General features: G+C 34.8%; 3 protein-coding genes across 4 annotated transcripts; 2 read left to right on the forward strand and 1 right to left on the reverse strand.

The window, feature by feature from the left end:
* Positions 1–923: 923 nt before the first annotated feature.
* On the reverse strand, positions 924–1,472 carry LOC105804095 (protein MAIN-LIKE 2-like). The gene is made up of 2 exons (XM_052623634.1): positions 1,413–1,472; positions 924–1,316 (listed from the first exon to the last, which is right to left on the reverse strand). The coding sequence occupies exons 1-2, from the start codon at positions 1,470–1,472 to the stop codon at positions 924–926; spliced, it is 453 nt and encodes a 150-aa protein (XP_052479594.1).
* Positions 1,473–4,489: 3,017 nt separating this feature from the next.
* LOC105804094 (probable sphingolipid transporter spinster homolog 2) lies at positions 4,490–12,021 on the forward strand. Of its 2 annotated transcripts, none has more exons than XM_012636592.2 (16): positions 4,490–4,801; positions 5,045–5,176; positions 5,293–5,394; positions 5,896–6,000; positions 6,095–6,170; positions 6,272–6,346; positions 6,516–6,618; positions 6,710–6,775; positions 7,748–7,835; positions 8,476–8,573; positions 8,790–8,866; positions 8,995–9,108; positions 9,705–9,824; positions 10,204–10,332; positions 11,041–11,119; positions 11,549–12,021. In XM_012636592.2, exons 1-16 carry the CDS (start codon positions 4,740–4,742, stop codon positions 11,668–11,670), a joined length of 1,548 nt encoding a protein of 515 aa, XP_012492046.1. In that variant the 5' UTR covers positions 4,490–4,739; the 3' UTR covers positions 11,671–12,021. The 2 variants fall into 2 exon arrangements, with proteins under 2 accessions (XP_012492046.1, XP_012492047.1); XM_012636593.2 differs by having other exon boundaries at positions 4,492–4,801; positions 7,754–7,835.
* Positions 12,022–12,389: 368 nt separating this feature from the next.
* LOC105804093 (kinesin-like protein KIN-8B) lies at positions 12,390–21,661 on the forward strand. Its single transcript, XM_012636588.2, has 17 exons — positions 12,390–13,546; positions 13,731–13,870; positions 14,769–14,891; positions 14,995–15,066; positions 15,149–15,265; positions 15,972–16,060; positions 16,363–16,507; positions 16,616–16,711; positions 18,033–18,124; positions 18,292–18,540; positions 18,611–18,761; positions 18,999–19,061; positions 19,141–19,377; positions 19,723–19,827; positions 19,899–20,012; positions 20,189–20,789; positions 21,026–21,661. Exons 3-17 carry the CDS (start codon positions 14,844–14,846, stop codon positions 21,064–21,066), a joined length of 2,220 nt encoding a protein of 739 aa, XP_012492042.1. The 5' UTR covers positions 12,390–13,546; positions 13,731–13,870; positions 14,769–14,843; the 3' UTR covers positions 21,067–21,661.
* The last annotated feature ends 562 nt before the right edge of the window (positions 21,662–22,223 follow it).

Below are 22,223 nucleotides of genomic sequence, written 5' to 3' on the forward strand. Positions count from 1 at the left end.
GTAATCGTTATCTACTGTCGTGTCCGCTGAGAAAAATGGATTGCGGACGAGTAAGGATTTCATCCTACAATCCCAAGCCTGAATGTGCTCATTGTACTTCTCTGCCCAATCTTCGTCGTTCTTCCCTAGCATATCTACCTTGTGCAGCTCCTTCATGTCTTGCGGTGGCGGCGAAATTCGTTACCTCCACCCGAACTACTGCAACACCCAATTCGTGCATTTCCACTATCGTGTACACTATCAGTGGCACATTTGTGCCCCACATATCCCGGTTTACAAACACTTTCGGCGGGATGCAAGATATGATATCAGTGTCGGCATACGATATACATTCAAACTGAAAAGTAGAATTACAAATATCGTTACGTATGATTTTTTTACTAATCATTGCGTAATTAATATAAGTTAGAAATAATAAGTAACTAACCTCGGCTTCGGAGCATTAATCTAACAGTAGCCTAAAATCTTCAAGCTCATCCGGTAATCCCATATAACTCAGCCCATGGTTCAACCTGTACGGGCGATATGTTAGTCGAAAAATATAATAAATAAAAATATTTATTGTACAAACTACATATTTATTAATAAATTTAAAATTTTTATCTCGTCACCAACAAGAACACATATGGGTCGGTCATTCTAGGACGTAGAAATGGTAGTTGCCACTAGGCCCACGACTGTAATAGGAGCAAGCAACCACCGATCCATGTCGTATTCGATACTGTGTTTCGACACAGCTCCCAATATAACGTGGACAAGACAATAGACCCCCAACTTAGTTTTTAGCATTTGCTGAAGTCCATTAGATGTAGTAGCCGCCTAACATGCACCAAATTTTGAGATTTATCGAGCATTAAAATTCCCCTGATTAACCTCATGATGAATGCTCGAGCGTATTGTTCTATGACCTCCTCCATTGGGTCTTAAAGAAGCTTTTCGAAATTATCCTCTAACCAGTTAATCGATATTCGACCACTGTCAAACCTGTTCGGGACCTTCCCCAACATTACTTTATAGAGGTCCACTTTACTGAGAACGACCACGGATCCTGTGAGAACTGGCCCATCCACTGGTAGACTGAGTTGTAACGCTACGTCCTCGAGTGTGATTGTACACTTGCCGTATAGAAGGTGGAAAGTGTGTGTTTCGAGCCTCCATCTTTCCACCAGCGCGCTGATTAGTGTAGGATCGAGTTTGCAGCCCCTGACCATGTGAGATGTATGCAAGAATCCAGCCTTTTGCAAGTAGCTACGAATTTGAGGGATGGGAGGCTTTCCCATATTATGTATGAACCCTTCCAAAACACGATCATCCTCCTATTTATAACATAAAAAAATATTTCAAATTATTAAAAAAATAAATAATTAAAATTAACAAATTTAAAAATAACAAAATTTAAAATTTCATCTTACCATTGCTGCTTGGGAGACAGAAATATGCTTGTCGTCGAAACGAATTAAAGAGATGGCCATTCGTGAGAAATTAATTCGAATAAATAAAATACGATATAATTAAAAAAAATATTTTTAAATGAGAATATTGATAAATTTAGAACAAAAAGATTGAAAGAGTTTGAGAGAATTGAAAGGAGTATATGAATGAAAAAAAATAAAGAAGAAAATATTTATAAAGTAAAAAAAAGTGGGCAATTTACCAAAAAAGCCGCTTTTTTCAAAATTTACCGAAATGGGCCGATTTTTTGATTATTTACCGGAATGGTCCATTTTTCAGGAAATCGCGTCCACGTCATCGCGATGTCAGGGTACGTGTCAGGGGACGCGATTTTGACTTTTTTCACGTTTGGTTTTTTTGGCTTTTAGGGTTTAAGGTTCAGGCTTTTTAGGGTTTTTAGGTCCCGGAATAAATTATTTCGAGTTGACGTTTTTGAGTAAATAGTATAAAATTGCTTCTACCAGGATGTTATTTGAGAAGAAATTGTGAAATCGCGCCCTCGTGGACGCGATTTTGCTACAGTAGGTCACGTAAGAAATAATTTTTTTGACGTTTCTGAGCAAATAGTATAAAATCGCTTCTACCAGGATGCTATTTGAGAAGAAATTGTGAAATCGTGCCCTCGTGGACGCGATTTTGCTACAGTTGGTCATGTAAGAAATAATTTTTTTTGACGTTTCTGAGGAAATGGTATAAAATCGCTTCTACTAGGATGCTATTTCAGAAGAAATTGTGAAATCGCGCCCTCGTGGACGCGATGTTGCTACAGTAGCAAGTTTGGGCTGAGGCTATAAATTAGGCAGAAAATGTTCTTAGAATGCATAAGTCATAGCAGAAACAATTTAGAGAGGCTAAGAAAGTTAGAGTTTCAAAATGAGTGAACGTATTAATGCTGTTATTTACTACGATGGTGAGGTTTGCCACACCGAGAATGGTGTTATTTTTTTGTCGGAGAATACGGTGCGACTGTCATTTAACCAGAACATAATTTTGATAGAACTTCGTAAAAGAATTAGGCATAAAATCTTCGGAACGACGCCAATGAAAGTTCTGTCAATCACGTATCGATTTTGTTCTTGTGTTGATCCGGTGACATATGACTCGTTCGACATAAAAGGTGCTCGTAGCTTGGAGGCAATGGTGCAGACTCATCTTGCTAGTGGAGCATCTTATATTGAGTTATATGTACAATTTACGTCGCCAACTAATGTACTTCCATTCGGTGTTCGAGATGTATACACGACCCCTGGCCGACACTCGGTTAGCGAGTTACAAAATATGGAACAGCTCATGTTCGGTAGCGGTGTCGAATGCACATCCCCTGCAAGACACTCTGTCGGTGGATGGGACATGTACATCGGTGGCTCGACGTTTGATGCTAGAAATACGTACTGGGGAACTGCATCAAGTTCTAGTGGATGGCAATCTACATCCAATTGGGGACGTTATCAAATGCCCAGAAGAAGGGATGACGTACTACCTACGACGTCAACCGGTGAGGGGACGTCGTACGCTACAAATGATTGTGGGTTAGAAGATGACTCCGATGTGGATCCACCTTGAGAGCCCGGGCCAGATGGTGCAGAAGTGGGATTATTTTTTGAACCAGAGCCTATTCCAGCAGAAGGTAAAGATGCTGAAAGGAGTTCAGATGAAGAAGAAATTTACCTCGTTACGAGTGGGAATGTATATGGGTGGTTCACTCGAGGACGTAGAAATGGAAAGCGAAACCGTGCCCATGATTGCAGTAGTGACAGGCAACCTCCGATGTTTGCTCTCCTCGGTTTCGTCGCCCCGCACATCTCCCGATATAATGTTGTCAAGACGGCAGACCCCCAACTAAATTCATCGGCTCCTCTAAAATCAACGAGTTTTAGCAGCCACCTTAGATGTACACGGTTAAAGTGACGTGTCGAGCATCGATAACCTCCAATTATTTGAAGAATGTATGATCGAGCATATCGATTCTTTTAATTTGGTTGAATTTTCATTCGGATCGGGAAGGTGGCACGTAACTTGACCCATCTCGACCTTACCTCTATCCATTTTATCCGAATAGCGCCCAAAGCTCGTAGCACACCGCCTCCCAATTGCTAGATTGGCGGACCGTGATTGGGTGCCGATCCTTGGCAATCCCAATTGCAGATGGACATCTTCTAGAGTGATAGTGCACTCTCCACATGGAAGATGGAATGTGTGCGTCTCGGGTCTCCACCTCTCGATCAACGCACTGATCAGTTTCGGGTCCAACTTGCATCCCCGACCTACCGTCACCACATGCCAAAACACGCTTCCATGCAGTAGTTCTCTACTAACTGTAATGGAGGAGCATGCATATTCAGGATATTGCATTCCAATAACCGATCTTCAAACTTTTATAACAAATAATAAATTAATAATTATCTAAAAATACATAAATAAAAAATCTTAAATAATATTTAAAATTAAATTTAATACTTACCATTTTCATTTGCTCCACCGATATGTGATTCCTATTAAGACGAATCAATGATCCATTATTGATGAAAATATAAAAAATTTAAAATTATTTTAAAAAATATAAAAAATATAAAATTATTTTAAAAATGAAATTGAGGGGAAATTGAAATTAAATATAGATTTGAGAGAATTTTGGAAGGAAATTGAGAGGATTAAAGAGAAAATATTAGATAGTTAAATAATCAAAAAATCGGCCCATGTCAATAAATTTTGAAAAAAATGTTTTTATTGGTAATTTCCCAAAAAAAGTTACCTTGACCCATTCAATTATTTTACCAAGAGCGTCCGATGGCCAACCAAATATATTGGATGAAGGAAAAGAAATTGTTATTCAAAGAGATCCTCTCCCCAACTGGATTTAGAAAAGAAAAGAAAATCCGTGGTTAAAGAATTGGGTCAACTGAAGTCTATCCATGAAATGCACTGCATTTTCTCTTTGGAGCCTCCTTTACTCTTAATTCTTTATTTCGCTTCGGGGATATTAGTATATTAAAGTAATTTGCATCTGAATAAACTCAAAATGCACAACTATTGTTGTTAATATCAAAATTTTCAAATTTTGGAAAGATAAAAAGATGAAATCCATTTTACAGTGAATCTCTCCTCCGTATATTCGGATATATTTTACATTGACGAATTACGAAATCTAAAAGGGAAGTAGGCGGCACGGTCATGGTTGCGTAACCAACCAAACCAAAGGACTTTTATTTTTTAAAAACAGGTCAAGTTTTAGTGGCGTCACCTTCTTCAGCTCCTCCAAAAGCAGAGGAAAAATTCCACCACCAGAAATGGTTCCTCCCTCCTCCTCTATGGATCCTTCTCCTCCTCCTTCCTGGTTCACTCCCAAACGGTAAAACTTCTTTATTTCTAAAAAAAAAGAATAGAAAATCAATTTTAACCTTCTTTTTTTGAATGATTCCTGAAATTATGCTTGTTTCTTTCACTTTTTCTGAATTTTTATTGCTTTCTTTCTAAAATTAGGGTTGATAAAAAACAAGTTCGGTGAACCTATAGCTTTTTTTAGTTGACTTTTTTGGATAAAAATGCTAACTCCTAACTTATATTGTTTTTTTTTTAAATTTTTTTCTTCTAGGTTGTTGATTATATTTTGTGTGATTAACATGATAAATTATGTGGATCGAGGAGCCATAGCGAGTAATGGTGTAAATGGGAGTAGTGAGACTTGTGATGACAAGGGAATTTGCAAATCCGGTAGTGGAATTCAGTAAGATTTTATTCCAAACGATTCGTCTCTTTTGCTGCGTGAATTTAGCTATCGTAAAATATTTTTTTAGCGTGATTAGCTTCAGTTGTGTTACTGTGAATGATTTTTGCTTGCAGGGGAGAATTTGACTTGACTAACTTTCAAGATGGTCTCTTATCGTCTGCATTCATGGTTGGGCTTCTCGTGGCATCTCCAATATTTGCTTCCTTAGCAAAGAGGTAAATTTCCTTCGATGGTTCTTTGCATTGTACTTGGAGAACATCTAGGTTGTGTTTTGGAATTTTGGTTTCAAACATAGTATAAGTTTTGTGATATAACACATATAAATATAACATTTATGATTTTCTTCAAACTCATGAATTTGTTGGATGTCTAGTTACTGGTGAATTTAATATTCTATATATATTTGTAATTTTGAGATTCATGTTTTTTATTCCTTTGAAATTATAATCATTGAATCTTAATTAATTTATACATGTTATATTCATTTCATTTCCATAATTTATATAGGAAATCCAAATTTTCAAATTCATGTTTCCAAACATAGCACTAAAGTTTTCCAATGTGCCATTTTGGTAGTAGAACTGCCGCTTTAAATACTATGTAAAACCAGCACAAATTTTTGGAGTTCATCATTTCAATGTTGGAGTTATTGCACTATATTTGATGATAAACATGTCCATTTGGTTTTCAATGTCAGTTTATTTCTATAATTGCAGCTACAACCCTTTTAGGCTTATTGGAGTTGGATTATCTGTTTGGACCTTGTCTGTAGCTGGATGTGCTAGTGCATTTTCCTTTTGGTTTATTGCGATATGCCGAATGTAAGTGTAACAATCTCAATGCCTTCTCCATTAGTTTCTTGTGCCAAGTTGTGTGCGCGTGTGCCAATGTTTAACTTATTGCTGGATGTTTTAGGTTGGTTGGTGTTGGAGAAGCTTCTTTCATAAGTCTTGCAGCTCCATTTATTGATGACAATGCTCCTGTTTCTCAGGTTCATTTGTTTATTTCTTTTTCAACTCTAGAATTTAGAACTATGAATACAACCTTCCTGCCAGAACTACACGATCATACTAATTCTCTGTCATACTCCAGAAAACAGCTTGGCTTGCGATGTTTTATATGTGCATACCTACTGGAATTGCTCTTGGATATGTTTATGGTGGATATGTAAGTTTGTACATCCCTTTCTTTAGTTTGCACTTTATATCTTAGTTTTACATTAAGGATGTGATATATAGTCCTAGATCGAAGCACTTCATACGATTCATCTGTACCATCTAGGCACGTCTCCAAGATGTCTAATATTAAGTGCAAACTGTGTTTGCTAATCATATAGGTTGGGGGCCATTTCCACTGGCGCTATGCATTCTGGGGAGAGGCATTGTTGATGCTTCCATTCGCTGTTTTTGGCTTTTTGGTTAAACCTTTGCAGTTGAAAGGTAATTATTTTGATGTGTCACCTGCATTTCGTGTTCTTTTTAATGATCTGACAGTAATTTAATTATTGACATCACTGAACTTCACCCATAGGTTTTTCTCCTGTTGAATCCAAAAGAGCATTGGCATCTGTGGAGACAGTTTCTTCTGTAACTGATGGTACGTGTTCTTATAGTTTTCTTATGGTATTAATTCATTACTGGCTCTTCTATTTGTTTTGAAGTTGCTTTCAATGGTAGGGTGCTAAACACATAATATATATCCATGCATTTGAACAAGACCGGATAGAGTAGAAAGAAGGTGTCTGGTCCTCCCCCTTATAAGTGGCAGAGCTAGTCTTTTGCATAATTAGGCAAAAACAAAATTCAAAGGAAATTTTTTTTCCCTTCTCACGTAAAATATTTGACTTATCATGTGTCACTCATGTTTTCATTATCCAAATGTTTTACCTAAGAAGTTTTTCTATATCTCTATTGGGATGTAGCCAAAACATAGAAGTAATGGGATTTCCTTTATGATGCCAATCCCTGGTCCGTGCAGTAAGACAGATCAAATGCAAGGTCTTCTCTAGATTCTATAATTACTCTCTTGATGTGCCGTACAAGTTCTGCAACTTTTTAATTCCTCCTTTTGTTTTGTTTTGCATTCTAAAGGTGCTTATACAAGACTGTCTATCATGTTAGTATTTGTAATCATCCATGGATATTTAGTTTTTTTCATACTCCTGTTCCAGCATTTCTGTCTTGTTGTTCCTGTGAATGACCTTTCATATTTGACCAAATCTTTAAACTAGCATAAAACATGTGTAATCATGTTGCAAATGTATGGACTGGCAATTACTATGGATTGGTTCAACTTCTTGCTAACTGAATTCAAGTGTTGATCAAGTTGATTTTGATTGTAATTGAGATAAAATTGTGGGTTTAAAAATCTAAACAAAACTCAACTAAAACCTTTGGTTTGTTGGTTCTAGGAAAATGCTAATAAGAAAAGAAGTACAACTAAAATCAAGTTCATTCTTAAGTTTTCTTTTAAAAAAGAAAAAGGTTTGCTTGTTTCTTGTAATAAGCTGGCTTGCTAACCATTAAAGTACCCTTTTTTTTTTTCTTTTCAAATTTCAACTTATCTTAGTTGCAGATTCAAAGGCATCAAAACTAGATGGTCGTATGTTGGTTGGAGGTGATGGTATCATTGGTGACGAATTGAGTAAAACTTCCAAGTAAGTGGCTCTTCAACCCATGCTTTCTTATAAATCATTCATTAGTCTATTCGTGTCAGTGAGAGGTTCGTCAACCCATGATGGAAAACTTCTTCATAATATTATATACTTTTTCCCAATAAGAAATTTATTAAAGAAAGGGAGAAAGTCATATACTAAGCTAGATTGAAAGGATTTATAATACGTAAAGCATTAGGATTCTAGTTGTATTAAGAATGTTGGACACATTAGGGTCATCACCCTGCTCCATCTTGTTTCTATCAGTCTTCTTACCAATAGGCCCCTAGTTGGAAGGTGGGAATGGCTGCTATGACTTTGGAGCTTATGAAGAGTTGGGCACATGAAAAGTGCACGAAACATGAAGATTATAAAATATAAGCTGGTAATAACCAGTCCTGTGATGGAGGAATCCTTAATCTGTGATATCCTTGCACTTGGCAGTGGGGCATAGACCAACATCCTATGTAATTGTCAAAATGGGTCATGTATCCTTGGAATAATTGTATCTTATCCTGTTTTACTGATGTTAAAAGCAAATCTGTTCAAGGATTTAATACTATGGATGCGCGGAAACATTTGGCATGTACTTTGATAGTTATCGTTCCTTCAATACCTTGATTGTTCCTATTTTCATTGATAGGTCGGAAAGCATACACAACATTTTGAATCAGCTCTCTCGGTTTGCAAAAGACATGAAAGTGCTTTTGGTGGACAAAGTTTATGTCGTAAATGTTTTTGGTATTTTCTTGACCCCCTCACATCCACTTGTAATGCTGAGTTTTTCTATTTTTGCAACAACTTTTGCAAGTTAAATTTTGCTCCTGGCCATCTCTAAGACAGTCTACAAAAAACGTGGTGGTTTCTGTTTTCATCACTGCTGCAAAGCTTGTATTTATTACATATGGTTTTACTTTGGTTTGTGAAATATTACTTTACTGACATTTTGTCTGTCAGGTTACATTGCATACAACTTTGTCATTGGAGCATACTCTTATTGGGGGCCAAAGGCTGGTTATAATATTTATCATATGGTACGGTTTCTTCCAAATTGCATTCTTATTCTTTAAAGTCTTCTTTTTAGTATTTTCTTTTGGCATCACAAAGAATCACCCTGCCCTTCCTTTTGGTGTTGTACTCATTTAAGTTGTGCTATTTGCAGAAGAGTGCAGATATGTTGTTTGGAGGGGTTACAATTGTATGTGGGATTTTAGGAACAATATCTGGTGGCTTCATCCTAGATCGCATGGGTGCTACAATATCTAATGCTTTTATTGTGAGTTTGTTTTGTTTTGATGATGTTTTGCCTGAATGGTTTCATTTTACATACTTATCAAAATATAGAACATTATCTGGTGGTTTCATCCTAGATTGCATGAGTGCTACAATATCTCATGCTTTTATTCTAAGTTTGGGTTGCTTTGATGATGTTTGGTGTGAATGGCATGCTTATTAGAAAAGGGCTATTCAGTTTCTTTCATATGGATAGGAAAAATAAGTTGATATAAACTGGAGAGGGTTTTCAGAGAAATTGAACTATAAGTGCTATTCTTTGTTATTTTGCCTGATAAAGCCTCTGATGTAATAAAACAAAAGATGAACATAGGACTTTGTTAATGGAAATTATCCTCCAATATTACTTCTCTAAATCCACACTGTTAAGGAGAAATCCCAAACACACTACAAATTATAGAAAAATAACAAATTAACCAGCAAACAAAGACAAACAGATATATTGTGATTTTCATAAAATTGTATAATTCTATCCTACTTCCAGATGAAACTAACTATTAGCTGTTATAGTATGAAACTGTCTCCTTCTGTTGTTTCCTTTTATTGCATTATATATGGCTTACTTTGCTTCTATAACAGCTTCTTTCAGGTGCAACATTTCTGGGTGCAATATCTTGCTTCTCTGCTTTCTGTCTCAGGAGCTTGTATGGTTTTATAGTTCTTTTTGCTGTGGGTGAATTACTTGTTTTTGCAACTCAGGTAATATGACAATGGAGAGAGCTAGATTTTTCCTTTTTGGTGTTTGAGTGTGCTAGATTTATGATTTTGTTTTTTCTCCAAATTATTATATATTTGTATTTCTGCAGGCGTAACTCTCATTTTGAGGAAGATTTAATTAGAATCTATTCAACAAGTCTTACCCACTTGTTTTGAACACATATAGCTTTTTAGTTTATTGATATTGAACCATTAGCATTTTCCTCCTTTGAAATAGGAGCTTTTCTAGTTCATATTTGCCACTGTAGTGAATTCATCAGCACTGGAACAATATTTATTATTTTGGACTAGTATTATTCTAACATTTGACCAGTTTTGTTGATTTATAGTGTTACTTTCTCCCCAAACATTGTTTTTGCAGGCTCCAGTCAATTATGTATGTCTCCATTGTGTAAGACCGAGTTTGAGACCATTATCTATGGCAATCTCTACTGTATCAATTCACATATTTGGCGATGTACCTTCCTCACCACTTGTTGGGATTCTCCAGGTGAGTTCATTTACATCTGAGCTTGTATAGGCATGTATTTTGTGTGGTAGACTTGTTGATATACATTGATATGCTGTTTTCTGATTTGTATTTCTCTGAAAATTTTATTTGCCCTTTTTAACTTTGAACACAATATTTGAAAATTCTTTCAACCTTTTAGAAGTGTGCTTAATTTTTGACATTACTTTCAACTTATAAGAATTTAGCATGCCTTGCAGTTGTCCTGTAATTGTTGTCAAACACAATAGTTTGTCAAACTATTGTGAAAAATACTGCTAAAAGTGTGGGTTGAAAATTTGATCCTTGAAACTCACATTAATTTCATTGTTGAATAAGTTAAATGAAATTATAATAACATATGAATTGCATATATATATTTATATATATATATATATATATATATAGTTTCTGTTCATTTAAAAGAGGTTTATGAAAAAGTAATTTGACCCTTGCTGATAGCTGTTCTGTTCTGTTTAATGGCTAACCTTATCTTTGCCTTATTAACTAGCTTATTTCTTAACACAACCCTTTATAGTTGCCTAGCTTCTATTTCTAATCCTGCTTCTTGTAGCATTACTTGATGCAAGACTCTGAATATATTTTTATTTCTTTCAAATTGGGATCTTATGAATTATTACATGGCTTTCCAACTTCAACATATCTATTTTCACTATGGACTTAATTTTTTATTGCGTCATTGACAAGCAGGATCATATTAACAATTGGAGGGACACTGCACTTATTTTGACCTCTATTCTCTTTCTTGCTGCTGGAATATGGTTTATAGGTGAGTAATAAATAAGTTTTTGATAATGTTTTCTGGAAAAGATCGGATTATAGATTCTTTATTTTGTTCTTTTTTAAATTAAGCCTCTTTGAAACATACCAATGTACTCAAAGCTACTAACCGTGCATCACTTTTACAAAGGGACGATTAATAAAATGTTCCCCTGAAAAAAAAAAAAAAGAATTATGTTTATGTGCTACAACGGTCAGGCAGCATCTCATGTGAGAAATTAATCATGATGCAACACTGTTTCTGTATGATCTCAAGGTGAAGTTTTTCTAGGGATTACTAGTTTAGGATAGAACATTCTTTGTCTCTTGTGTTACACTGAAAAATCTAGATGCAGCATGATTCCTTGATAAAAAAACTTGAACTTTTCATATATTGGTTATTTTTCAGAAGGTTTTTTAATTGGTGTTTATCTGACAGGTGTTTTCCTACATGCTGTCGACAAGTCTAATGATGGAAGTCAACCAGTCTCTACACCCAGAATAACTAGTAGGAAGCCATTGCTTGACGGAAACGTGGATGAAAGTTTGTGTGAAGTGTAATTGCAGAGGTGCATGCTAGTAACATTTGCTCATCCCAAATGTAAATAAAATCAGTAGTTGAAACAAAAAGACAGAAATTTGGTGGCATTCTTTGGTCATTTGTTTCAGTCGACATCTACACCAGAAATGATGAGATTTCTTGTAAAGAATCACGTAATGATAAGTTTGCAACTTAAATCAGTCTCCAAGAAGTAAGGGGGAGAAAGGGAATATATGATACCAATGGTATTTTGCTGTTGAATTTGATAAAGGTACTCCGTTTACAACGCTACTTCTTTTTGTTTTTCTTTATCAACTAATCTCATACTTATGTATCATTGATAGATGTTATGTATCATGGGTACATGTTAACTCCTTCCCCGGTAGTATATTGTATTTGCATTCTTTTCCCTTTTCTGATTGTTTGCAGATATATTTTAAATTATACTTGGATTAGATTAGACCTTTATCCTATAAAATAGGAGTATTTTTTTACCATGTTTTAGAATATGAGTTAGCAATAAACTAACTTCAATTGGTAATGTTTAGTTACTCATGACTAGTTTTGGGAAAGAAAAGCGAATTTTTTCGCTTGTTTTGAAGAGGTATTATTTTTGTAAGAGTTTTATTTATCTTTTTAGTTTCAAGTTTAAATTTGTACTAGCTATTTTTATTGCATGTTTAGTTAGTGTACTACATATGTAATAAATAATCTTTTTCTTCAAAACTAGACATTGAAGTTTTATTATTAACTTTGATTTGAAAAAAAAGTTTTAGGGTTTTTAGTGTTTATGTTGTTGCTAAACTTTGGATGTAAAATTTGATGACCACATTTTTAATTTCCAAGAATAGGAAAATGAAGGCAACAATGATTGTTGAAATCAAGTATGATGGATAAGGAAGATATTTTGTGTATTCCTTGTTAATCTTGTTATTTGTTATAGAAGACAATTCCCCTTCCCCCATAGCCACAATAAATACGAAGCAAAGGATTATTAATGCCTGGGTAGTTTAAGATCAATCTTTATCATACACAACATGCATGTATCACAATATGATATATGTTAGAATTTGGATGAGTAATTAAATTCACAGGTGTTGGCCTATCTTTTACATCTGACAGACTTGGCAGACAATTGAAGGTACTCACATAAGTCCATGATAAAAGTATCTAAGTGAAAATTGTAACATTTACCGTTCCCGTGTTAGAATGAAACGGTGTGTTTTTTTATATTTGTTGGTTTTTTTGAAATAGATGTTCCATTTTTACGAAAACATAATATAATAGATGTCAAGATTTCCTCTTGTAGTATTTCCTCTCTTTTGTTTGTTCTTCCAGCACATTTTGATGGAGTAAAGATGATCAATATCGAGCTTCGGATTTAACCTTTTGACAAGGCACACTAACAAAATCAAGATTCAAGATTTTGAAAATTAATTCTAAGACTTTACCTAATCATTTATTAATCGACAGTTAATGAGTAAGTTAATTGATTTACAAATGGTTGGATATAATGATAAGATACATTATATTTTTAAGGGAGAATGTAAATTTAAACTTTAGAAACGAAAAGCACGAACCCCAAACATAGATTGTAAAATGAACATATAGGGTATAAAAAAGAAAAGTTCTATTTTGGCCACCCATCTTCACAAAAAAATATAGAAAAATATTCTATTTTGATCACCTTACTTCAAAAACTTTTAATTTCATTACTACTAGGTTTTTTAAAATTATATTGTTTGACTTTCCACATAATTATTCAATTTCCACGAAGCCAATGAAACTATAGAATCTAGTTTACACAAGCACTTATGCTGCTACGCATCGTGCAGATATTGTTCGGGGTTTGACAGTTATGCATGGATTGGGGATTCTTTCTGCGTCACATGATGGGTTAGTATCCTTCATCCTTTGTTTTATTATCCTATCACTACAAGGTGGCTTGTCTTTCAGTTCTAAATTCATCTTCATTTCCCCTCCTATGTCTCTCGTTTAGTTTTTTTTTTTTATCATGTTCTTATTACTTGAATGTATAGTTGCAATAACTCTTACTATATACCTGTTTCTTTTGCATTAGTTCCATCATGTTATGGGCACAAAGTGGCAAAGCATTAATGGTGATGGTTGGTCATACTTCCATTGTCTATTCAGTTGATGCTCATGTTTCCGGACTTATTGTCAATGGCAGTGAAGACCATATTGCAAAGATATGAAAAGGTGATTGTTTCTGCCATTTTATACCTCTATTTAAAGGTTGGAATCTATTCCAAAGTTTTATTGGTTTTTTCCTTATTGCTGTCTTCTCTTCTTCCTTGGAGGGTTTAGAGTTGAAAGATGAAATTAAAGTGAATGAAAGTGTTGATAGAGTAATTGAAATGTGGTAGGATTTTATTCATTTTAAACAAATAAAATTTGAGTTTGTTAGATTCAAGCGATCTAAAGGGTCTGTAGGGACGTCCAAGTTCGAGTTTGGTGGTTGGTAGGGATTTTCTCCAACTTTGGACGTCTATATCCAACCCAAATTGCCAAGGCATTACATTCGAATGTGTTTTTTAAACAAACTCTACATATTATTTAAATATTAAAATCAAATTCGAATTTTTATTCTATAATAAAAATACAACAAATATAAAAAAAACACGTGTGCATGTTCTAAGGTACAATGTCTTAAATCTATAAAAAGTTAAAAACATATTTATTTTTTCTTCAAATGTTAAAAAAAAAAAAAAAAGTGAAAAATCTCGTGACAAATTTCCCCAAAACCCAACTACCAGGCGTTAATTGTGTGGTTTTAGTTTTAGACAGCATCGTACTTTTGTTTCACGTCATCTCTTGTCTGGGTTTTAAAAATGTGTGTCTCCTCTTATATTGATTTATTACCTCCTTCACAGGGCAATTAATAGTATTTTACTTTCTTCGCTGCATCATCTTTATTTACACCGCCAACGCGTTGAATCTTTCCCACTAATTCCTGCGTAATTATTTTATTTAATTTATCTTTTAGAAAATGGCGACTCCTGTTTTTTATTATATATAATGTAATGACATTTATTCAAATTTTCTTCCAAGTGGGTTACCATTCCTTTTTTTTTTTTTTAATCGGCGCTTCTTCCAGACTCATTTTGAATTTCCACTGAAGTTGAAAGGTTTTCAGCCACGAAATTTAGGTTGAAATCGATGTGGTTAAAATATGCCGACGATTAGAGCTCCAGCTAAGAAGCAAACTACGACTTTAACGGTTAGTTTTCTCTTGTTCACTCTGAAACTCACTCTTCATTTTGTTAAAATTGTCGCATCTTTCATTTCATCATCATCTTCGTGCTATTCTTTTATTTTTACAGGTTGCAGTAAAATGTAGACCGTTAAGTCAGAGGGCGTGCGGTCGCGACATTGTTAGAGTAAAAAACAACAAGGTAAGTGCTCAAATTTTTCTTCTTTTTCTTTTTCTAAGTTTTGATTTGAAAATCTGAAAATGAGAAATTTGTGACATTTAAGGAAGTGGTAGTGTTAGATCCTGACTTATCAAAGGATTATTTGGATCGCATTCAAAATCGAACCAAAGAGAAAAAGTATTGTTTCGATCACGCCTTTGGTCCTCAGTCTACAAATTTGGTACGTCCATTCTTTTTGGAAAGTTTATACTTAGAAGCCTTGTAGTTTTTGTTAATGGATTTGGAAACAATAAGTTGCAATTTGAAATGTGAATTTAGATTTCAATTTAGTGTTAGAGAAAAAAAAACATGCTTTTTCATGATTATGACTCAAACACATCAAGTTATTTAATTTAGTCTTTGTAAAGTATTTTCATAATGTTTGTGACTGTCGAACCCAAATTCTTCCTCCCTAGCTTTTGTTCCCAAATGGAGCACTATTTTAGCCAAGAAGCAGTTCCCAGTAAAGGGAAATTGAAACAGAAAGTGATAAGATGATTATGATTTTGTTGACCATGTATTTTGGTGACCATAACTTTATGGTAGTTTCTATTGGCTGTGACTGCAACGCCCCATTGTGTGCTCGTTTTATTTCTAAGATTGAAGGTTTGATCTATAAGTATATCCAGGGCTCCTATGGTCCTTTCTTTTTAGGTTTTACTTTCCTCTGCATTGGACTCCTCTAAAGTCTATAATAAAGAATAATGGTGATGATATGATTTAATTGGATTTTGGTTGGTTTGATATTGACATTATTGCGATATTCAGTGAACCATGCTGAATAAAATACAGTTTGAATGCTCCGCTTACTTTCTGTAGTTAAAAAGAAGGCATTCTAAGTAATCACTTTTTGGTTTTGTTTATATGACTTGGCTTTTTATATCCAGGATACCTACCAGAAATGTATATCTACTATAATCTCGGGAGTTGTACAAGGTCTTAATGCAACTGTATTTGCCTATGGTTCAACTGGAAGGTAACAGAAACATGTATTGACATTGTTATATTCTCATAGTTGACCGATCATAACCGGCATAAATTTCACAGATTATATAAAGTTTTTCCCTTGATGTTTCTTTTGATGATATGGTCTAGGGGACCCAGGCTTGGCGTGGGTCTAATCCCCTCTTTGGGCTATCATTTTGCCCAATCAACCTAAATCATTTTCTAAAACAATTTAATATGTTTGTACAATTTCTAAAACTTATCTCTTGAAATCTTTGCATCTACATATCAGTCTTTCACTCATAAAAGGTTGACTATGTTATTCATTTGCAGTGGTAAAACTTACACAATGGTTGGGACACAGCATGATCCTGGACTCATGGTTCTGAGTTTGCACACAATTTTTGATCTTATTAGAAGGGATAAGAGCTCTGACGAATTTGAAGTTACTTGTTCCTATCTTGAAGTCTATAATGAGGTATGGAATACATTTTTACTAAGGAACTTATTTCCTTTCTAGTTCCTATAGTATTTCTAACTACATTTTGTTATATGTTATTGAATTTTCTATTTCTAATGTTTTTAGGTTATATATGATTTACTCGAAAAATCATCAGGTTCTTTGGAACTTAGAGAGGATCCTGAGCATGGAATAGTTGTTGCTGGGCTAAGATGCATTAAGGTTCAGCCCTTTATCTATCAATTTTAAGCCACTGAGCTGAATAAATTAAATCTGAGGGGTATTTTTCATGCAAAACATTAATTTCTGTCTGTAAGTTGGAGTGAGTCATTATTTACTAAAGTTGGACTTGCCTTTACAGTAAATGTGGAGGATCTTTTTTTCCCCTCTCTCTGAAGAAATTTTACTAAGACACTGTTCTAGCTTTTTATACTTCAGCTAGAAATTATATAACTATATACTTGATATTTTTATCCTTTTGTTTTTATTGATGGAAAGAAATCTATTTTGTTCTTAAATTAAAGTATAACCTGTTTTTTTTACCATAAATATAATCAACGGAATCCAATATAATGTATATAACCAATCAAAAGAAGCAGCAATCATTTTGTAGTGTCAAATATTGTTAATCATTCTTTACTTTAGTGGCAAGAGGTTGCAAATTTCCTGTGAGAGGTGAATCATTATCTTCTGTTTCAGATGGTATGTAATCATTTCCCCATTTTGGTAGTGATCCAATATGGCTTTTCGAAGTTTGGTTTGGATTTGTGGCATTTTAGAATGCCTAACAATATTAAATGACTTTTCTTATCTGTTTAGAGTTCATATTAAGGGTACCTTTTTATGCTTCGCTGAAAGTATGGGCTTGTACTAAGTATTTAAAGCTGGGTGTTAGCTACCTCCATTTTGTAACTTTTTAACTCATAAGAGAAAGAGATTGTCTCTTTTTTCACCTAGCATCCGACAACCTAGGACCATATGCAGTTTTATGGTTAGGTTAAAATATTCTTCAAGTCCTTGTACTCTTCCTAGATTTGGAATTTAGTCTCTTTACTTTTAATTTTTGGAATTTAGTCCCTCTACTTCTCTGATTTAAAAATTTAGGTCCAATTGTTAACACTATTAAAATTATTCTATTAAGTTCATTGGTGGTAGCCATGTAACCAAAAAGTAGAGATTGAATTCTTGAAAATAAAAGCAATGGGATTAAATCCCAAATCTACAAAGACTACAGGGACTTGGAGCAAATTTTAACCTTATTCTTAATACTAGATTCTCTTTATAGCAGCATACCAAAAATAAGAAATAAAATCCTTATAATCTCTCCCTATAATTTCTCTCAGATGAGAACTCCACGACATTGTTGTTACATAGAATTTCTTTTGTATTCCTTTGGTGGATGAAACTCATATATTTGGGATTTTTTTCTATATAAATTATTGGTGTTCCTACTTTACATTCTTTTATCAATCAAGGTTCTAGTTTGTGGGTGAGTGCTATGACCTTGATGTTCAGTGGCCTTTGTTGATTTCTCCATCATCAGGTTCATTCAGCTGATAAGATCCTTGAACTTTTAAATTTGGGGAATAGTCGAAGAAAAACAGAAAGCACAGAGGCTAATGCTACGTCTTCAAGGTGAGAAAGCATTAAGTTGAACCTTACTTTTGTTACAATGTATTACCCTTTATGTCAGGTTTTCTCTAACGTTACTTTCACATTTGTTCTCACTTTTGAATGTATTATCTCTCAATGTGTTGTAACCTTTTACATTATCTCATATAAAGTTGTATCCCTCCAACCAGATCACATGCAGTATTGGAGATTATTGTGAGAAGAAAACAGAGAAACAAATATAAAAATCAAGTCATGCGAGGAAAACTTGCACTTGTTGACCTTGCTGGCAGTGAACGAGCTTCTGAAACAAACAGTACGGGCCAAAAGCTGAGGGATGGTGCTAACATTAATCGTTCACTTCTTGCTTTAGCGAACTGCATCAATGCTCTAGGGAAACAACAAAAGAGGGGTCTTGTCTATGTTCCATACCGCAATAGGTATATTTTAGTAGCTATTGTAGCATAGTAGTCTGACTCTTTACTGATGCAGCTATTGGTAATTTTGCAGTAAACTGACAAGGATACTTAAAGATGGTTTGAGTGGTAACTCTCAGACAGTGATGGTTGCTACAATATCTCCTGCAGATAGTCAGTATCATCACACTGTGAATACCCTGAAATATGCAGACAGGGCAAAGGAAATAAAGACACACATCCAGGTGAGGCTGAATGTAACTTTTGGGAAGACATTACGTAACTCCTTTTAAGAACAAATTTTGGTCAATTCTTCATCTTACTCCTTTATTAATGCTTGTAACTCCTTCCTATGATGGATGATGTATAATTATTTAAGTTCTCTTGCTCTTTTTGATTTTTCTTTCCCCACATGTTAAGAGCAGTAAGTTCTTTTATTATGCTGTTTTATCGAATGCCTCACTGTCTTTTATTTTTTCCAGAAAAATATTGGCACAATCGATACACATGTATCAGATTATCAACGAATGATTGACAGCCTTCAGGTAAGCTTTCTGATGAACTTTCATTGAGTTGGTTATCATTGCAATCTTCTTTGGTGTTGATACCCTGTTGGTTGTGTAGATTGAAGTTTGCCGATTGAAGAAAGAACTAGCAGACAAGGAATCACAGTTGAGTGTCAAACCAACAGAAACGACTGCTGATGATGAACTGTCTTGGTTAAATGTCTTGAGCCAAGAAATCAGTGAAAATGTTCAGGAACGTATAAACTTACAGAAGGCACTGTTTGAACTTGAGGAAACCAATCTTCGAAACCGCACTGAACTTCAGCATCTTGATGATGCTATTGCAAAACAACCGGTTAGACTTACATGTTTCCTTGATGTTTCTCTATCATTAGAAAATGACAGTTTTCCCTTTTTCCACAAAATCCTTTTTGAGTTATGGTACCAAGATAGAATTGAACTACAGAATGTTATGAGTTATTAGTACTGCCAACCCATCCAGCATCAACCCACCTACTGACCCAATGTCTTCACCTGCCTTAAGAATACCAAGTCATAGTAACAATAACATATGACAAGCTTTCTGTTTCTTAGTTTCTTTTTTCCCCTTTACATAGATGTGTGGTATGCAAGTGTGAGTTGGTGAAAGGATTTACTTGTATCAATTTCTGGTATTCAATTTTTTTATCCATGTAAATAGGTTTCTGAAAAGGATGGTACAGTTTCTGAAGCTCTGAGAGTGAGGAGGCAAGATATTCTTGATAACATCCGTGACAATGATGAGGCTGGTATTAATTACCGAAAGGTAAACTTTGCTACAGAGTCTTATCAATCTCTTGCTGCTTTTAATATGTCAAATGATTAATCTTCCTATAGGAAATTGAAGAAAATGAAAAGCATCGTTGCCAACTCCAAGGTATGATTGAGGAAGCAATCAGTAACAATGGCAATAAAACTTACTTGCGCATACTCAGTCAATACAGACTCCTGGTGAGTGGACTGTGGTATTTTCTACTTTTGGTATCTATCTATTATCATTGAATGACGATATCTGTGTATAACTGCTAATTGCTACTTTATGCAAAGGTGAACACCGCGAAACAACTGAAGATAGTGAAATAATTACTTATGCCATCAGTCTCATTGTTTTCTTTGCATTTACGCAGGGGATGGCTAATACTGAGCTTCAGTTTGAAATGGCAATGAGAGAACAGATAATCCACAACCAAAGAGAGGCACAAAGAAATCTTTGGAACTTGATCATGGGGTTGGGACTTGATGAGAAACAGATATTTGACCTTGCTGCCAAGCAGGGAATAACGATTGAAGATTGGACAGTGACACGCTATCCGGGGCTTTCAAACAGAGGGAAATCACCCAATTTGGCATCTGGAGGGTATGCTCCATTCAGTTATGGTCTTTCTATAAACCAATGGCGTAGATCATCTTGCATCTACCAGAATCATCAACGTGTTGCTTCAAAGTCATTTTCTCAAGACCGCTGGGACCTGTCTCCTACATTTTGCCGGGAAAAGCACCATAGTTTTTACTACTTACTAGCTCATGATAACTCTCCGCCATGTGTCAGGTTCAGGAGGAGTAGTGATAACTGGGTCAGTGGTGGTCATCCAATTTCTTGGTTTGGCACCCCTGATAAGCTTCCCCGAGATTTGCGGAAATCATACCCAGAGATAACTCCTGTTTCATCATGCAATGAAATCTATCTGCCAACTCCAGCTCTCGGTGCAGATTTTGGACGGGCAAAAGGTAGGGTTCAGTCATTGTTCATTGACAGTTTGCACTATTTTCCTGACATTCCTCATCTTTTCTATCAAGCTTAAGACTACATTACGTGAAGTAAATATTTAGAGCACTAATAGCTGTATCTTCTCTTCAATTAGATCATGTTGTTGTACTCGTCAGCATAAAGTCTTAGAACTTCAATGTCAGTTCTTTTATGCCATTTTCATGCTTTTGTTCTTAGCTTATTTTGTGTTAAACAGGACATTATGAGGCAAAATTTATACAGCAAGGCTCCTCATGATTCAATCAGTAGCAGCAGCCAAGACATGGTCAAAGGACCAATAGTCGGTCACGGTAGGACAGCCAATGGTTTTTTGGGATTTATCCCGTCCGAACAATCCTTTAGTACACACAGCCTGAATCATTCGGTCCAAAATTCCAACCCCTCCAACCACCCAAGCCTTTCCTACATTCATACATTTACTAACCAAAGCTTTAAAACTTAAGGCTGCCCCTCCATTTTTGTATAGCTTTCTTGTATGTTGTACCTCAGTCTTTCTTTCCATTGTTTTGTTTTTGCATTCTTTTCTCTCCAGTGTTGATGTATATACATGAATCAGTGCATCAGAGTTGGCTTAGGAGGAATTGGTAGCTGAATTCTTTGTTTCCCCATTGTGGAGATTAGAGGGTTTATAAAACCCAAGCTGCGGATTGTAGGTTGTTTTTGTAACAGTAATGTTTCATAGAAAGAAAAAAACGTTCAATCAATTTCTTCAGTTAGAATCTAAGTTACAAAATGAACGACAAAATAGCTGCCAAGAACTTGTTTGTAATGTTAATGTTAAGTGTTCATTTTATATTTATTCGATGAAATAAAGATTGTGACCAGAAATAAAGTGGAGTGGTACATTGAATAAGATAGTTTTAGAAAATTAAATGTATTTAACAAATTGAAATTTTTTTGGTGAATAAAAAATGAGATAACAAAATCAAACTAAATGAACAAAAAGTACTAGTAGCTTTGTCTTGCTCAAGAAAGTCAATCAACTCCCTAGACAAGCTATTTTCTGCATACCATCAATCCCAACAGAAGATATTTTACTTAAACGATCAATCCTAACAGAAGATATTTCAGTTAAACGATCAGAAACTTGATTTCTTTATTTAGGGACATGCCTAATTATTTAATGTTCTTTGTACTGTAACATCTGCTTAATTCGTTGAATCAAGGTTGAGTTTGATGCCTCCAAATAGCCATCTTGAATATCATTGACCACCTCCAAGCAATTGGTTTGAATTAAAGCTTTAACATACCCCTTTTCTTGTAACAAGAGTAAACCACTTTAGATACTTCAAAGTTCAACATCAAAGACCGAACAAACACCAAAATTATGATTAAACCCGACAATCCAGTCACTAAAATAATCTTGCACTACACTAGCGGATGCGTATCTTGCG

The sequence above is a fragment of the Gossypium raimondii genome, chromosome 11 (genome assembly GCF_025698545.1).
Source record: "Gossypium raimondii isolate GPD5lz chromosome 11, ASM2569854v1, whole genome shotgun sequence".
Lineage (NCBI taxonomy): Eukaryota > Viridiplantae > Streptophyta > Magnoliopsida > Malvales > Malvaceae > Gossypium > Gossypium raimondii.

Bases quoted from the DNA above. Each gene is read 5' to 3' on its own strand.
- LOC105804093 (XM_012636588.2), top strand. From the start codon at position 14,844: ATGCCGACGATTAGAGCTCCAGCTAAGAAGCAAACTACGACTTTAACG. The intron at 15,067-15,148 runs GTAAGTGCTCAA...GTGACATTTAAG, and splicing joins TTAGAGTAAAAAACAACAAG to GAAGTGGTAGTGTTAGATCC. The intron at 16,508-16,615 runs GTATGGAATACA...TAATGTTTTTAG, and splicing joins ATCTTGAAGTCTATAATGAG to GTTATATATGATTTACTCGA.
- LOC105804094 (XM_012636592.2), top strand. From the start codon at position 4,740: ATGGTTCCTCCCTCCTCCTCTATGGATCCTTCTCCTCCTCCTTCCTGG. The intron at 6,347-6,515 runs GTAAGTTTGTAC...CTAATCATATAG, and splicing joins GATATGTTTATGGTGGATAT to GTTGGGGGCCATTTCCACTG. The intron at 8,867-8,994 runs GTACGGTTTCTT...TGCTATTTGCAG, and splicing joins GTTATAATATTTATCATATG to AAGAGTGCAGATATGTTGTT.
- LOC105804095 (XM_052623634.1), bottom strand. From the start codon at position 1,472: ATGGCCATCTCTTTAATTCGTTTCGACGACAAGCATATTTCTGTCTCC. The intron at 1,317-1,412 runs GTAAGATGAAAT...TGTTATAAATAG, and splicing joins CTGTCTCCCAAGCAGCAATG to GAGGATGATCGTGTTTTGGA.